Here is an 18,582-nt window from a genome sequence, read left to right on the forward strand (position 1 = left end):
AGGTGTTGGGAAAGTATGAATCTTTCTCTTCCCCCCACTATGCAGCACTTGCTGACTGTGCAGCTAATCACCAGGTCCGATCCCTATCACAAGGGAGTGCCCAGTGTGAGTTCAAGCCCAGACCGAATTGTGCTTACACATGGCATTTTCTCTGGGCTTCATCTGGTGAACCTCAGAGAGGCATGGTTGGCAACTGCCATGGAAGAGCTCATCTATCTAGTGAACCTGTAACTTTGCCACGAATAAGCCAAGTGCAGTCTTGGGTACAGCGCCCATTCTTTACCTCTGGAAAACCCTTTTATCAGATTTGCAGGGTGAAAATTAAAATGGCACTGCATTTGCAGTTATCTGTCCCAGCATTGCTTTAAAATGGCACCCTGTCCCAGTAGCCTTGGCCAGTACAGATGGAGTTCATTGCTGAAACCACTGGCTTCCAATTCAGCTTCTTGCTTTTTAATCCTGCTATGGAGAGTTTAATAAGAGCATGCTGTGTTAGCACAGTGCAATACAAGGATTTAGCATTGTGTTACAGGGATATAATTGGCACTTCATGGCTGCCAGGCACCAATATTTAAAGTATTACTAAACCCAGGACCCTGCATTCACTATGTCTGGCCTCCCATAGTACACAGAACATGGAAATGCAATTATTTTAGTAATTATAACCTGCTAAATATTTTTTCTCATCAGCAGTATATAGCAGTCTTGTAACTTCTATGAGTGCAGCGCTAGATATGATGTGAAAATGATTATTATATCAATATGTGATAAAGAATTGAATGATCAATATATTAATAAACAATAAATTCATGAAAAAAGTTACTGTGTAAAAATGTATATAATAATCAATTTCACACCATATCTAGCGCTATTTATTCCATTGAAGTTTTTTCTATTGAACTTTAGGTGCTGGCTGCTTCAATATATTTTTTTTTGTTTGTTTTCATATATTCACTTTAGCTACTAATTATCATTTAGCGCAGTGTTAGCCTTAGGGATTTCTTTCTTTTATGACTTCTATGAGTGTCTGGTTAAAGTTTGTAGGAGGAGTTTTCATTTCCCCCGATTGTCCTATAAGGATGCAGGACTCCTGACCCTCTGTCTTGACAGTGCTAATTGACTCTGTGATGATCACATGCACCCTCCCAACTCTCTAACAATACAAACCAAACTGAGCATGTGCAGCTTGTCCCCTGGCCTCTGTTCTATCGGGAGATATATTGGGTACAGTGGAAGAAGGGGAGGATCAGAGAAGACAGGATCAAACAGCCTTTTTACACAATGCAGAGGATTAACCCCTTAGGTTTCACAGTGAGTATAACAAGCATGCTTTACTTCATATACAGACTGATTTTTCTGTTGTGGGTTTAGTAACACTTTAACCAGAATAGAGTAGATCCAGCTCTGGGATTCCGGTGGTTAGGAAGTAATGAAATAGTAGTTAATCATTCTTAACTAACAGTAATGCCGCGTACACACGATCGGACATTCCGACAACAAAATCCATGTTTTTTTTCCAACGCATGTTGGCTCAAACTTGTCTTGCATACACACGGTCACACAAATCTTGATGGAAATTCCGAACGTCAAGAGCGCGGTGGCGTACAACACATACGACGAGCCAAGAAAAATGAAGTTCAATAGCCAGTGCGGCTCTTCTGCTTGATTCTAAGCATGCATAGAACTTTGTGCGTCAGAATTGTGTACACACGATCGGAATTTACGACAACGGATTCTGTTGTTGGAAAATTTGAGATCCAGATCTCAAATTTTGTGTGACGGAAATTCTGATGGAAAATGTCCGATGGAGCCTTCACACAATTGGAATTTCCGACAACAAGCTCCCATTGAACATTTTCCGTCTGAAAATCCGACCGTGTGTACGGGGCATTATTCTGCACACAAAAATGTTGCTTCTGCTGTGTATAGGCAGCAAAATAATTATAGATAAGAATATATAAAAAGAATGAAAAACTTAAATATACAGGTTAGCTTACTGCAGATCGGTTCATGCGTTCTGTACTGGTTACCATCCTGCTCTGCTGGGCTGAGAATCGTCCTGGAGGCTCCAGGTAAACTCCACAGGTTGCACAGAAGTGGGCATAAGGATGGTTGCTGGCCGCGCACTTAGAGCAAGTCAGATAGCTCACAGAGAGGCCTGGCTACAAAAAAAAAAATTGCTAGAGTTTTCACTTGAAGCTTATAAAGCAAAATAAAAATGGGCATTGGGTTTTATGAAAGTGTGGTATTACCTTTGCCCCGCACCAGTCACAGAAACGAGCATCCGCCAAGTTCACACGGCCACACTTGGAACACGCCTGCATTTTTCCCATCTGGTTAGGTAAAGGAGGTGCAGAATCTCCGCTGTATATTGGCTGCCATAAAAAAATAAAATAGAAACATAGTGGCCAATGTTGTACTGATAGCTCATCACAAAAGCCACAGCTAGACAGAGCAAAATATAAGATTTTAAAATTAACAAAGAATGTAATAGACAAATAAACTATTGTACTTTAAGCTAACTTTTCTATAAAAATTCTACCACCTCAAAGGGACCCAATACCCATGAATTGGTGCCAATTATTCTAACAAGCTTCAATGACAGTGTATAAAGGTACAAGAGGCATCCCTAGGGTCAAAAGGAAGCAACATTGGCTAGAGATATTTTAATATTTTCCATTTATGATACTGTCAGTAAAGGTAACAAATGTGCCATGAGTCAGTACGCTTGTAACCTTTGCCTTGTAATGTTCTCTATACACCAACACTGACAATACTACTGTGGGTGCAATGGGCATGACCTACTATGACTATCATGATAGTAGAACACGAGGCCTCTCCATTGCACATAGCAGGAACCAATAAATGACTCTCTGTGCAGAAAAATGTGTCTGGAGTTGTGCATTTCCAGGCTCAGAAATGTATCAGGAGTTTTCAGTGCTGGGATACTGGAATCAATTTATTTTGGCTTTGTATATTGGCTGGTTTACTGACAGTTTTGTATCATATGAACAATGGATCATCAGTATTGTTCCCGATTGTGTGATCACTATGTCCCCTATACTATGGATCACATGCAAATTAAGGCTTCATTAATTAATTCATATATTCCTCATTCATAGGTGTCAGCTTGCAGAGACCCCTACATCTCGCACACTGAAGTATGCATCTGATTAATATTGTAATTGTCTGATACAGATACAGTATTAATAATAAATACATCTATTTTAACTTAACATATGTATTTATAATTGTATTATATTTTCTTTCACTTCTCATCCTATAATAAAATCAGGAGCAGGTTTTCTTTTAAATTAGAAATATACTAAATTAAATCCTTGAAAGACTGAAACTTAAAAAGTGTAAAAATTATTCACAGATATAGTCAAGTTAATTGACGCATATTGAAGCTGATAAGTTTGGCCTGGACACTTAGGCCTCATTGATCTCTGGGCACAAAAATATGAATTTTTGTACTCACCGTAAAGTCTATTGAGGGACACAGCTTGATGATATTAACGTAGGTTTAAAGCTGTAAGGTTTTTTTTTACCTTAATGTATTCTATGCATTAAAGTGTTACTAAACCCAGGACCCTGCATTCACTATATCTGGTCTCCCATAGTACACAGAACATGGAAATGCAATCAGTTTAGTAAATATAAACTGCTAAATAACTTTTCTCATCAGCAGTATATAGCAGTCTTGTGACTTCTAACAGTGCCTGGTTAATGCTTGTAGGAGGAGTTTTCATACTGCACTGGCTGACCTATCAGGATGCAGGACCCCCGACCCTCTGTCTGGACAGTGCTGATTGGCCTTGTGCTGATCACAAAAAAATAAAAACTCTCTAGCAATAAACACCAAACTGAGCATGTGCAGCCTGACTACAGTAACTCTGTCTCTATGTAACTCTATGTTTTGGGTACATTGCAAGAAGGGGGGGATCTGTGCATACAGGACCAAACAGCCTTTTTACACAATGCGGAGGAATAACCCCTGAGGTTCCATAGTGAGTATAACAAGCATGCTTTACTGCATATACAGACTGATACAGACAGATTTTACTGTTGTGGGTTTAGTAACACTTTAAGGTAAAAAACCTTCTGTGTCACAGAATCAAGCCCAGGGTACCCGCCCCCCCCAATACTTATCTGTGTCAGATTTCGATCCAGCACTGCGCATAAGAACAGTGTCTCTCTCCACTCTCTCCATCCTCACAAGGCAGACTGATAGCAGCGGGAACTATTGGCTCCTTCTGCTGTCAATCATATTCTGTGACGAGAGAGGGGGGGGGGGAGCTGCGCTGTCTGTGTGCCACCTTACTAACTCCTTACTTTAGAATCATCATACCAGCCATCATAGCATTCTGATTGCATGCACATACAGAAAACACAGAACAATTTGTACCGTTTGGGTTTCCGGTAGTTTGGCTTCACAAGTCACACAGTGTTTTAGATTTATGGGATTTCCAGTTCCACAGAAACGACACAAGGTTTTATCCTACAAATCAATATTGTTATTTATTATTTTTTTTACTAAAGAAAAGGACTGATGATTTAAACAATGAAGAAATAAAGCTGGATGGTTTAGTTAAAGGGTTATTGTAAAAAATACTTTAACCCGATAACTGTATGTTAAAGAGGAACTGCAATCTGCTCACATAATCTGTAATAAAAACAACTTTGCCATTCTGAAGCTTCCCGCCAACCACTTTGCATTTTATTTTATATATACTGTGATTCTGTACTTGCCAAATATGCTGCACAAATCTCCATCCACTGAGTCTGGCTGCAGCCATTTTAACTGTGGGCAGCCGAAGCTGCTGCCTGTACACTTCCTGGATTTACACAGACCCACAGAGGCACACCTCCAGCTCTGCGGCTCTTATTGGCCCTCATATGACTCATTCCCCCTCCCTTCCTGGCAAACTCTCACAGGAGTGAGAGAGAGAGAGCTGTGTATGATGTCATAGCCTAGGCTTTTTACCAGACAAGAAACAGGAAGTGGGCTGTATAAGGTATTTACTGGCAGAAAAAAAAAAGGTTTTACTATCCAAAGTTAAAAAAAACAAGGGCAGAAGATTTAATAGATGGAAAATTGAAAAAATGACTGAAGGTCCGCTTTTAAAAAATATAATAGTATTCAATATATGAATTCTATTTTAATTTCACATGCTTTTATTAATAATAATATTTCGGGACAATTACAATGGTTTGTATAAAAACGCTGCCACTATCAGGAAGTTTATAATAGTCACATTTCATTCAAATTATTTATTCTTATAAAGGAAGAAAGAAAAAAAAAAAAAAAAGGATGATTGCAAATGCTCCAGCAGCCTTAGCAGTGTATAATTTGTCCAAACCCCTTTTGACTTTTTCTGGTCAGCTTGGTTTGCATGAAAAAGTGGAGAAAAACACTGTATAAATAAAGACATGTGAAAAAAAAAGTACTGATATACTGAATACTATATTACACAACCATATATCAGAATACAATACTATACAATACTAACACAAGTGCCTCTTTAAATTTCATTGCAGAAAACATATTTTAAGTTTTAGTAATGTGTCTCTACAAGCAACAGTTTGCAGTTCACTTGATCCATTCCCTTTGTACACCTTTTATCTGCTACAAAATTATAATGTAAAGAAGAGAGGGTGGTACACAGAAATAGATCATTCTCGAAAAAGTTTAAAGCTGAAGTTTGATCTGCTTTTATTATTAATTCCCCACCATCAACATACTAATGACATGTTTCCATTTCATTACATATCTGTTTTAGACACAGCAGGATGCTTTATATAGCTTCTGGAAAACATCCCATCACCCTACCTCAGCACTCCTCTTATGTGCCTTCAGCCCTGATTCAGCCAGTGGGCTGGCTCTTGTGGGGAGCTATGCAATATCAATATGCTTGTATGTGTGGGGGATCAGTTTGTAGGCGTATGGCTCCTCCCACACGGGATGGGCTCTATTGGAGTCCACCTGCTCAGAGGGGAACCTGTCCGCTGATCCCCATTGAGCATGCGGATGGCTGGTCTATGTCCTCGCCTCTTATGCAGAGTGGATACAAACACAGCCCGTTCTCCTCTATGGGCGGTAGGATGTAAACAGACCACCTGTCCGTTTACACCTGGCCGCAATCCCAACCGCCCTGCCAGACGGATAGGCGACAGATCCTTTAAATACATAGAGAACAATGGGTGGTCCGATCGGGTCCGCCTAAAAGTCTGACAGGCGGACCCGATCGATCCTCTAGTGTGAAAGGGGCCTAAACATTCCTAGGCAAACTGCATTTCTATATAGGCTGCCCCAGATAAAGCCCACATGTGATGCTAAGCCTCCACATTTGAAAGAACCAAAATCCTTGAAAGGGGCAGGTCAGGGACAGTAGGGTTGAAGAGGGAATGGCTAAATGATGATGGATGTTTTCCAGCCAGGCTATGTCTGGCTTGCTGCATCTTCTAATGCACACTGTGTGAAGCTAACAGAGTTCAGGGAAATCAGAATAAGCAACTTCAGCACAGAAGGGGAGCTTGTACAACTGTGTAGTCTGTATGATTCCCCTGCTCATATACGGATGGCTGTATTCAGATAACATAATGCTCCAACTTTGTTTTATGTACAGTACATGACTATATTTTTATACACAGTGTGTGTGTGTGTTTGTCACAAAAGTGAGTACACCCCTTACATTTTTGTAAATATTTTATTATATCTTTTCATGTGACAACACTGAAGAAATTACACTTTGCTACAATGTAAAGTAGTGAGTGTACAGCTTGTATAACAGTGTAAATTTGCTGTCCCCTCAAAAGAACTCAACACACAGCCATTAATGTCTAAACCGCTGACAACAAAAGTGAGTACACCCCTAAGTGAAAATGTCCAACTTGGGCCCAAAGTGTCAAAATTTTGTGTGGCCACCATTATTTTCCAGCACTGCCTTAACCCTCCAGGGCATGGATTCACCAGAGCTTCACAGGTTGTCACTGGAGTCCTCTTCCACTCCTCCATGATGACATCACGAAGCTGGTGGATGTTAGAGATCTTGCGTTCCTCCGCCTTCCGTTTGAGGATGCCCCACAGATGCTCAATAGGGTTTAGGTCTGGAGACATGCTTGGCCAGTCCATCACTTTTACCCTCAGCTTCTTTAGCAAGGCAGTGGTCGTCTTGGAGGGGTTTTTGGGTTGTTATCATGTTGGAATACTGCCCTGCGGCCCAGTCTGTGAAGGGAGGGGATCATGCTCTGCTTAAGTATGTCACAGAACATGTTGGCATTCATGGTTCCCTCAATGAACTGTAGCTCCCCAGTGCCAGCAGCACTCATGCAGCCCCAGACCATGACACTCCCACCACCATGCTTGACTATAGGCACACTTGTCTTTTTACTCCTCACCTAGTTGCCGCCACACACGCTTGACACCATCTGAACCAAATAAGTTTATCTTGGTCTCATCAGACCACAGGACATGGTTCCTGTAACCCATGTCCTTAGTCTGCTTGTCTTCAGCAAACTGTTTGCGGGCTTTCTTATGCATCATCTTTAGAAGAGGCTTCCTTCTGGGATGACACCATGCAGACCAATTTGATGCAATGTGCGGCGTACGGTCTGAGCACTGACAGGCTGACCCCCCACCCCTTCAACCTCTGCAGCAATGCTGGCAGCACTCATACGTCTATTTCCCAAAGACAACCTCTGGATATGACGCTGAGCATGTGCACTCAACTTCCTTGGTCAACCATGGTGAGGCCTGTTCTGAGTGGAACCTGTCCTGTTAAACCGCTGTATGGTCTTGGCCACTGTGCTGCAGCTCAGTTTTCAGGGTCTTGGCAATCTTCTTATAGCCTAGGCCATCTTTATGTAGAGCAACAATTCTTTCTTTCAGATCCTCAGAGTTCTTTGCCATGAGGTGCCATGTTGAACTTCCATTGACCAGTATGAGAGACTGAGAGTGATAACACCAAATTTAACACACCTGCTCCCCATTCACACCTGAGGCCTTGTAACACTAATGAGTCACATGACACCGGGGAGGGAAAATGGCTAATTGGGCCCAATTTGGACATTTTCACTTAGGGGTGTACTCACGTTTGTTGTCAGCGGTTTAGACATTAATGGCTGTGTGTTGAGTTATTTTGAGGGGACAGCAAATTTACACTGTTATACAAGCTGTACACTCACTACTTTACATTGCAGCAAAGTGTAATTTCTTCAGTGTTGTCACATGAAAAGATATAATAAAATATTTACAAAAATGCGAGGGGTGTACTCACTTTTGTGAGATACTGTATATATATATATATATATATATATATATATATATATATATATATATATATATATATATATATATATATATATATATATATATATATAAAATGTTATTTAATGTGCTTATGGAATTAATATGAAGTCTGTTTTATTTGCAGAATCACTTTTCAACTTAACTTCCCCTACAGTCCTGTTGCAGAAGAGGGAAACAAAATGAGAAAAAAAAGCACTGTTTGAGGTTCGGTGCTGCCCCTACAGTACTCCTTCCCTAGCCACTGGCCAATGAGTGCCTTATACTAAATACAGCCCTGCATATGTGTACGCATGGGGTGTGCCAGGTGTGCCTGGGCACACCCTAATCACTATGTGCGGTGCCGATTCCCCCTACTGTCTGGGCTTCCCCCATGGTGGCCCCTCTGCCCTGCAGTTTTGCTGGCTTCCCTCCTCTGCCTGAGAGTGGATGGAGATTAGGGGAAGGGGCTAGTAAATATGTCATTTACCAGCGCCTTCCTTTTCTAAATGAACACAGTGAACACACTCACTGTGTTCATTCATAACTGTAGCATACTAAAAACTGTGTTTACTATGCTTCAGTTTGTGAATGAACAGCAAGCTGCTCAGCACAGAGCACCTCCCATTAATGAGGTGGAGCAACACTGAGACTGCAGAGAAAGGCACTAGTGTTTGAGCTTTGGGTTGCACACCGTAACACAATAGGCTGTGCACACCTATGATGCAGCCCTGCATATATAGTATACAATATATAAGAGGAAATATTGGCTATAAACTAAAAATGATTCACACTGACATTTTAATAAATATATTGATAAGCCTACATACACACAGTAAAGAGAAAAAAACAGTTTAAAGGGTAACTGGAGTTCCCAATAGCAACCAATCAGAACCGTATTTAATGACATAGTCTATAAGTGGTTGATATGGACATACATCAAAAATTCATATTTACATCAGCTTGTATAAGAGAAACACACATGGCATTTGAGGTTCACTGACCTTCAGATGGATACTAGCTTGCGGCTGCATCTGTGCAAACAAAGGAGCTTCACACACAATACAGGAGGGAGTGTTCATAGGGACCATCGTTCTGCACTCTACACACAACCCCATCTGTGGAATGACAGATACCCCCAAAAATATACAATTAACATCGTCCCTGGAATTCATAAAGACTGGTGCAGACAGATTTTGCAAAAGTGTCTCTAAAAGTGGCGCCAAATTCATGGACCTGTTTAGAACTTGCACTTGAATTTGACGCACACTAGAGTCTCTCTCTGTACGCCAAAAAGAGAGTTGGTCTTAGAGTGAGATATGAACAGTCAGTATTTTAATTGGCACATTTTAGAACTACCCGAATTTGGTGCACGAGTGGCTGTCAGAACCAAAAATGTCGCAGATGTTACATGAATTTGGCGCAATGCATTAACAAAAGGGAATAACGCCAAAAAAAAAGTGGCACAGCAGCTCTATTGAATTGACTCCAATATGTCTTATAAAGATACCAACTGTCTTATTAAGAAATAATCCAAGTGCAAAAAAGCAAATAGTGCACAAAAAATTGCTGTAACAGGACAATAACAGTGTTATACTAAAACAACAGTCACCAGTTATCGAACGGCAGAACACAGAAAAGTGAAAAATGGCGGTCATCATAAGCCTTTTGTTTTGCTGTGTTTGAAGTAAGAAAAGTGCTTGTTACCAACAACAAAAACTGTTCTTACTTTTCTGATAAATTTGACTTTTTGAAACATTTTATGAAAGATAAAAAAGTGCATTTTATATACAACTATATACAATATATTAACAAAAGTATTGGGACGCCTGCCTTTACACGCACATGAACTTTAATGGCATCCAAGTCTTAGTCTGTAGGGTTCAATATTGAGTTAGCCCACCCTTTGCAGCTATAACAGCTTCAGCTCTTCTGGGAAGGCTGTCCACAAGGTTTAGGAGTGTGTCTATGGGAGTGTTTGACCATTCTTCCAGAAGCGCATTTGTGAGGTCAGGCACTGATGTTGGACGAGAAGGCCTAGCTCGCAGTCTCTGCTCTAATTCATCCCAAAGGTGTTCTATCGGGTTGAGGTCAGGACTCTGTGCAGGCCAGTCAAGTTCCTCCACCCCAAATTCGCGCATCCATGTCTTTATGGATCTTGCTTTGTGCACTGGTCAGCAGTCATGTTGGAACAGGAAGGGGCCATCCCAAAACTGTTCCCACAAAGTTGGGTGCATGACATTGTCCAAAATGTCTTGGTATGCTGACGTCTTAAGAGTTCCCTCACAGGCAATTATTTTCCCTTTGGGATTGCGCTGCTGTTCCCCTCAAGTATATCTCCTTCTCAAGTGTTGAAAATTGGAAGTAGCATATTTCCCTCCTCCTTCCTTGTTCATTGTTTGTATGACTCTTTTAAGGACTAGCAAGAAAATCTTCCCTTGAATTGCCACCCGATTCTTGGATATGTATTGAGCTGTTATTGGCATCCGTATTTGATCTCTCTACATAAACATTTGTCTATTCATTGTATTCTTCCACGAAGAACCCCCTGAAGAAGTCTTCCTGTAGTCGAAACGTTGGAGTATCAATGTGATGCTATGTTGAATCTGAATAGGATAGGTTACTACTTGTTTCTGTAGCTTGAACCTCCTGGTTCATGATGTTTTACTCTAATAAAATTTTAACATGTTTGTATTCAAATAAAACTTTTTTATATAATCAAATGTAACAGTGTTTGTTGATGCCTTCAAAGTCCCTTCCCCTATCCAGTTTGTTCACTGAAAAACAACCCCACACCATAATCCCCCCTCCACCAAATGATTTGGACCAGTGCACAAAGCAAGGTCCATAAAGACATGGATGAGCGAGTTTGGGGTGGTGGAACCTGACTGGCCTGCACACAGTCCTGACCTTATGTGTACTGTATACATTTACTTGGGTTTAGGATAATGCTAGCCATACAGGGGGAAAAAATTCAATTAATTTTCCTATACACACTAACAGCAGGGGGCAGACTCAGCAGGGAGCGCAGGACCTCTACACAGAGACCACTGATTTGACACAGAGAGCAAGGATCTTATTCTACAGCATGATAGTGAGGACAGGATTTTCGACTAGGACTATGGCTGCTTTAGAGATAAAGCAAACTGTAAGACATTTAAAGCCTTTTTTTTATGCGCCTAGAAAGCTTTTAGCGGACTTAAATTGATGTTTGAATTGGTCTTTCAACAAATGCTAATAAGCATTTTTCACATTATGTATTTTAAAATGCAATGAATAAATTAGCAGAACACTAGTGCCCCGTGGGCGTTATTTCTCGCAATAATAAAAGTACATAACTACGAAAATTCCAACCTGAGCGCCCTCTGGTGGTGGCAAGCGACGTCCAGGCACTGGTGGAACAGGGCAGCCACATTCCTGACAGAAGCGTGCAAATGGATCAGATGGTCGAGGGGCTAAGCAGTGGGCACACCTGTCATTTTAAAGCAAAGTCATAATATAATATGGGAGCAAGTCAGAGCTTAAAAGGTGCAGGAAGCTAACAAAGTAAATATACAAACCATTAGTGTAAATCATAAAGACGCTGCACCATTTGTTTCATAAAGTCATAATATAATACACTAGGCTGAATAAAGTTAAAAATCATAATATGTGATAAGTTTACATAAATCAAATAAAAAAATTGATAATGAAAGCAACTTCTATACATTCAGATTATTTGCAGGAAAGGGTGACTTTAGACCTTTTCTGTTAATAACGATCTCATGAGCTGTCATCATTTGTCAAAACTATCCACTCACATACACTATATTGCCAAAAGTATTGGGACTCCTGTCTTTGCACGCACATGAACTTTAATGGCATCCCAGTCTTAGTCCGTAGGGTTCAATATTGAGTTGGCCCACACTTTGCAGCTATAACAGCTTCAACTCTTCTGGGAAGGCTGTCCACAAAATTTAGGAGTGTGCCTATGGGACTGTTGGACCATTATTCCAGGAGAGCATTTGTGAGGTCAGGAACTGATGTTGGAGGAGAAGGCCTGGCTTGCAGTCTAAACTCTAATTCATCCAAAAGGTGTTCTATCGGGTGAAGGTCAGGACTCTGTGCAGGCCAGTCAGGTTCCTCCATCCCAAACTCACTCATACATGTCTTTATGGACTTTGCTTTGTGCACTGGTGCGCAGTCATGTTGGAACACGAAGGGGCCATCCCCAAACTGTTCCTACATAGTTGGGGGCATGAAATTGTCCAATATGTCTTGGTATGCTGACGCCTTAAGAGTTCCCTTCACTGGAACTAAGGGGCCAAGTCCAACCCCTGAAAAACAATTCCACACCATAATCCCCCCTCCACCAAATGATTTGGATCAGTGCAAAAGCAAGGTCCATAAAGAGATGGATGAGTGAGGTTGAGGTGGGGGAACTTGACTGGCCTGCACAAAGTCCTGACCTCAACTCGATAGAACACCTTTGGGATGAATTAGAGAGGAGACTGTGAGTCAGGCCTTCTCATCCAACATCAGTGCCTAATCTCACAAATGTGTTTCTGGAAGAATGGTCAAACATTTCCATAGACACACTCCTAAACCTTGTGGACAGCCTTCCCAGAAGAGTTGAAGCTGTTATTGCTGTAAAGTGTGGGCCAACTCAATATTGAACCCTACAGACTAAGACTGGGATGCCATTAAAGTTCATGTGCGTGTAAACGTAGGCGTCACAATACTTTTGGTAATATAGTGTATAAAATGGCCAGAATGTAAGATTTGAAGGTTTGAACACTGATAGCTGTATATATATATACACAGGTCTTGTATTTTTGTTTCTACCCTTTTAAAACCCTTCCACTGTCAAGTAAGTCTGTCAACATCTTCTGTTCTCCATGCTTCTGGTTTCAGAATCCAGGGGTGCCCCAGGCCGTTCTCGATCTGAGCAACACCCCCGATGGTAGCAATACATGTCAGATTTATACAAGTTTGTTGCAGTATCAAGAGGCACAATTTTCACTCGTATGAGCAGATTAAAGGGTTCATCCACGGATCCACCCAAAGATTTTATAGTTATAGGGAGAGATCTCCCTGTTATAATTCCAGACTATGTTCCAGAGTTTTGAATGTTCTTGTTCACCTCTGTGTGTTCCAGCACCTCTTGTTGCACTCTCAATAACATAAAATACATAAAGATCTGGTAGAAAGAATCAAATGGGCACACCACATATAAAGACTCAGGAACTCAAATCTCGGCCGATACGTTAGCTCTCCAAATATTAGTTGCATCAAAGAGGGTGGGTTTTAATGCCCACAGGCTGCACATATGCGCATGGATGGGCAAGATTTCTGTGCCAAGAGCATGCTCACACTGACCCAAGCTGTCTTAGATCTTGATCATAGTCTATATGACCACTGTGACACCCAAGCAGAGTGGTAGGTTCATCCTGCCCTCTTCCCTACCCCCACCGTGCATATAGACCCACCTAAAAGGATGCCAGGGCTTGGCAAGAAGGGACCATAGGCTAGTTAAATTAATGATTTTTTTTTCAGGCATACATATAAGCTTACAACAAACATGTAGCAGGCATGAAATCCATTATACATCTAAACACATTCCCACAGCCATGTATTTTATATAGCTGATCAAAACCCTCATAACATTCAATGTACATTCCTCCTAAAATGTATTCACCAATAAGGTTCATCTGCATATTCACCCTACTTACAGCATAGTTAATGTGACATTCCCCGCACCTTTACAGAAAATCGATATTAAATATTGCTAAAGATACGCTGCTCTGATGTGCCAAATCCATGTTTTCAAAACTGTTTTAAAGGTGTGGAAATGCACAAACTGTGAAAAACTGCCCATTTATACCCCATGGTATTGTCATTTTAGTAACCCATAACTTCTTCATGAAACGCAATCAGCCAAATTGAATTAATACATAGTTCTCATTTAGAGCACTTTTACACTGCTCTGTAGCAAATTCTTTCTGTGTTTCAGATGCATTTTATGTGCGTTTCTGGGTTGCCTGCACCTATAAAAAAAAAAATTTAAAAAAAGTGACTCAAAAAAGCCCCAAAAATGCAAATCACGGTGCGTTTTTTCTGCAATTTTCATTCATTTCAATGAGGAGCTGCGTTTTTTTGTGCGGTTTTCAAAACTGCACCAAAGATGCAGCATGCAGGACTTTTCAAAACACACCGCACCCACAGCGCAGAGGTGTGAACAGTCCCATAGGATTTAAAGGGAAACATTTTCCTTGCAATGTAAAATTGCAGGAAAAATGTACCAGTGTGAAAGGAGCCTTATATCCTAAAATATTTTTATAATAAAAAAAATAAAATAAAAATAAATTAATATATAATAATTAATATACAATATATAATTAATAATAATAAATACATTGAATAAATGTAAATAACAGTTGATAAAATATAAAAACATAAAAAAAGGTGGTATGCAAAATAGGAAAAGAAAACTGCTCTGCAGCTCAGTGTATATTCTTGGAATGCCAGGATATAACTATATCTATGCAACTGCAATTACAAGAAGATATGTATACTGACGCAATTGGATTACCACTAAAATGAATTCCAGTTCTGTATACACACTACTTGAATATTAGGGGTAAATGCACATATAGGGAAATTATTATTGTGGGATATGCAATCCCTTATAGTAATGTAGTAAAAAAAATATCAACTGTCAGAAAAATTAAACGCTATCAGGTCGGTAACTAAAGAACAGCCAAAAAACAAAAGTTGATTCCTTATCTTCTATTGGTGAGCTGATTACTCACTATGGGCTACACAAACATGGAGGTGTCACAGTGGACTTACTTGAGGAAATCTGTCTCCCTCTGGATCCTCATGCTCTGTGTACTTGTTAGACTCTTCTTTACTATTGGTTCAGCTGCGTCATTCACCTACATAGCAGAAAAGCTGGGAAGCAGTCATTGTCATAACAGTCTGTTTTTCTCATACACGTAAAGCAATACATTGTTCAGAGAAATGGAATTGTTTTGGAAAACACATATAGCATTAAAGCCCATACTTATGGCATGCTGTAACCCATATTATTCATTTGAAGATCTTTGTTAGCATATAAACTTGCGGCATATACAGTAGGTGCTATAGGTTACAGTACATCATTGCTGCATGCACTATAATGTTAACAAGTTCCCTTTTTGTTTATGGATTTATTTAAAAGGTGGTGATATATATGTAGCACCCCCGTGTTTAGGCAGGATTGCTAATAAATGTTGTTTGCCAGGTGGTAATTTTCCTGGCTAATTGTTAGAAGATCAATTGATTCCCCTCTAATTCTGGAATTGCTGCACCTTTTCTCTAGGTCACTAGGTGGCACTGTGGCTAATGACATTGGAATGACAGGGGGCTTCGGGAGGTCAGAGTATGAATGAATGGGGTGTCTCAGCCAATTGGAAGGGGTTTCTTTAGTCCATTGGCCTGCTGGGAGAGCCTATTTGGGTGGAGTCAGGTGATTGGGGTTTTGTGCCACCTGGACGGCTGTCTGGGTGGACGTGTGTTATGTCGCCCTGGTCTGCTAGGCCGGAAGTCTGAGGCCTATCCCGGGGACACCTGGCTGCTAGGCTGCTTGAGGCCTATTCAGGAGCAGGAGAAGCAAGCGTAGGGTTGGAACTGCAGGACTGGAGTCCAACCAAATGAGAAGGTTCAGCCAGACGGGCAACCAGTTGTGGTCGGTGGTAGCAGGGAAGCAGTCGCCACTATGGGACTATCTATTTTCCTACCGGAGACTACACTGAGTAAGCTTCAGCAAGTACCAGAGCAGACTTCTCACCAGCTGGGGATAGTGAAGAAGTGGGAAAGCTTCAGCAAGTGCCAAGCCAGGGACCCAGCAGGATAGCGGGGGTGACGGTTGAGGAGTATACAGCGGGATAGCTGTGGAAGAGCTCAGGGGGATCCTTTGACGACTGGGATCGGGAAGTCTAGTGGGAGACTGGGAGCTCAGTGAGTGAAGATTTACAGTGAGATACTGTAAGATAAGAAACTGACTGTTCTGAGTTACCAAGTGTTACGTACAACTACCTTTCATTGACTGTTGCAAGATTTGTTGCCATAGGAGACAGCGATCCTACATATACAGAAGTGTTATCCGGCTGGAGGCCTTCCACTGTATAGCTGTCTAACTATAGAAGTCTCACAGTCTGCCAATTAGCTTTGCATCTACTCAAGGGTGTCCTGGCCCTAACCCTCTTTCCCACAGTTCTGTTAAGAGACAATAAATCTCTTGTTTGCATTCAAAAAATGACTGGCGCCCATCATTTCTTCTTGCACTTCACCCACCATGCCTGGTAACCCACTCTACAAAGAAGGATGTCAGCTCTCCCTGACTTTGGAGGTCACCATTAGGCCTCTAGGGGTCGGGGCCCTTGCTAAATATATAATAAAAGTGACAACTAGTGAAAACTAGTCAACCAACTAATTGTATCAAATTCAGCATATTTCTTTTCTCTCTCTTGAAATAAATGCTCTATTATACATTGATTTTGCCAGGGCGCTACAGAACATCTCTGCACGATAAAAGAGGGGTGCAGAAATTATATCTTAGGTCCTGTTCACATGCGTGGCAGTGTTTGCCATTCCTCCGCGGTGGATCACTTTTCAGAGGCATCTGACAGGAAGCAGGGAAGCAATATGTCACCTCCTTACCACTGTCTTTAAGGCTCAAAGTGCCAACCCACCACACCGCAACATGCATTATACGCTGTTGCAGGACAGTTGCAGCATGACCCCATTCATTGGTGAATGAATGCAACATGCTGTTTAATTTTTGCCAAGCCATGGGTATGGCCCTGTGTGTCTGCATTGTTGTGTTTAGGGGCAGCCAGGGGGGGGCAATACAACTGTGGCTCAACCGCTTGCTTTACCCCCTCCTACCCCCCGGCCATTCATGTGAATGAATCCCTAAACTGAACCTAAACCTTTAAATCATTAATCTATTCCTGCCACTGCTCTCTGACCTTAGTTACAGTAGAATTACAGTAAAATACTTACTATACTTAAACCTGCTCCCACCCCCATTCTAAGCCCTATTTTAACTATCATGTAAAGGAAGATGTCTATACTTACCTATTCTGAGGGTATTCTGGTCCGGTCACATAATCTCCCCAGCGGCCGGCTTCAGTGAATAGGAGAGATTGTCAACAACAGCTGCAATGCCTAAGCAGTGACATCACCCATAGGCTTACTATGGGGCATCCGTTGTCGGCTGACCCTCCTCTACACTAAAGCTGGTGCTGGGAGCCGATCTTGTGACTTGACTGGAGCGCCCTCAGAATAGGTATGTATTGACAGCTTTTCTTGTTTAATCCTTTTTTATCAACAATTGTAAGTGGCTCATGATGGAGAAGAGTTTACAACAAGAGCAAAAATGTTTGTATGTTAGTCGTGAGACAATGAGTACTAATTGACTAGTATTATCCAATTACACTATTGCGGCACAATTAGAGTCAGAGAGAGAAAGAGGCAGGGGTTGTAGGTACAAAAGGAGGCGAAACAAAGAGGTAGGTGGGTGGTTAAGGGGGGTTTCCTCACCTCCACGGGTCTCAGAGAGGTATTAACTAATCAGAGGCTCAAGGCTCTTGGATTTGGCTGGGAATATGAAATCAAGGGCGAACATATTTTCTGGAACCTTTCATAAGCATGCAATTAAATAGCTGATAGCTTCTTGTTAATCATTGTACTATTCAATCGTGATTGAACTTCAGAGAAATTTAATACAGGGGACTTCCAAGAATTAGCTATCTTCTGTTTTCGTAGCGGCAAATGTTAAAGAGATGGGTTTCAATGAAGGAAGTAAAATTTCTTCAAGGGATTTATTCAGTAGCGCCTCTATCAGGTCCTTACATACGTACATGAACGTGAGGAAAAAAATGCACATTGACAAACCCTTTATTAAGCCAACATTGAAATCTGATTGGTGATTCCACGACTGGAGGGAACACGGGGTATTTTACAATGTTCAGGAGGGGTAGATGAGGGGAGATGAGTCCTCCTGAGAATTTAAAAGAGACTCAGACTGAGAGTGTGGGCTGAACAGGGTTGTAAAGTAGAGGGTTGCAAGTTGGGAGGTAACCAAGGCAAGAAGAAATTGTTATAGGGTCACATTAAAGCTCATCTAAAAGATTCCAAAGAGGGGTTTCTTGTGTGGCATGCAGAAGCTTCAAGGCGGCAATACTTGCTACCTCAAAGTAATGGGATAGCATTGGGAGGCCAAGACCACAATTAAGTCTGTGGCAAAAAAAGGGTCGCTCTGTTATTTC

General features: G+C 41.2%; 1 protein-coding gene across 2 annotated transcripts in view; it reads right to left on the bottom strand.

Annotated features, from left to right (window-relative positions):
- DZANK1 (double zinc ribbon and ankyrin repeat domains 1) overlaps positions 1–18,582 on the bottom strand; it is a 103,122-nt gene that overhangs the window by 32,158 nt on the left and 52,382 nt on the right. For both annotated transcript variants that reach the window (XM_073628169.1, XM_073628168.1), the window contains exons 7-12: positions 15,119–15,204; positions 11,642–11,759; positions 9,292–9,405; positions 4,409–4,501; positions 2,253–2,375; positions 1,998–2,162 (exon numbers count right to left, since the gene is read on the bottom strand). In XM_073628169.1, the coding sequence (XP_073484270.1) occupies positions 1,998–2,162; positions 2,253–2,375; positions 4,409–4,501; positions 9,292–9,405; positions 11,642–11,759; positions 15,119–15,204 (699 nt within the window). The remainder of the gene's footprint in view (positions 1–1,997; positions 2,163–2,252; positions 2,376–4,408; positions 4,502–9,291; positions 9,406–11,641; positions 11,760–15,118; positions 15,205–18,582) is intronic.

Source organism: Aquarana catesbeiana, linkage group LG04, assembly GCF_042186555.1.
Source record: "Aquarana catesbeiana isolate 2022-GZ linkage group LG04, ASM4218655v1, whole genome shotgun sequence".
Taxonomy (NCBI): Eukaryota; Metazoa; Chordata; class Amphibia; order Anura; family Ranidae; genus Aquarana; species Aquarana catesbeiana.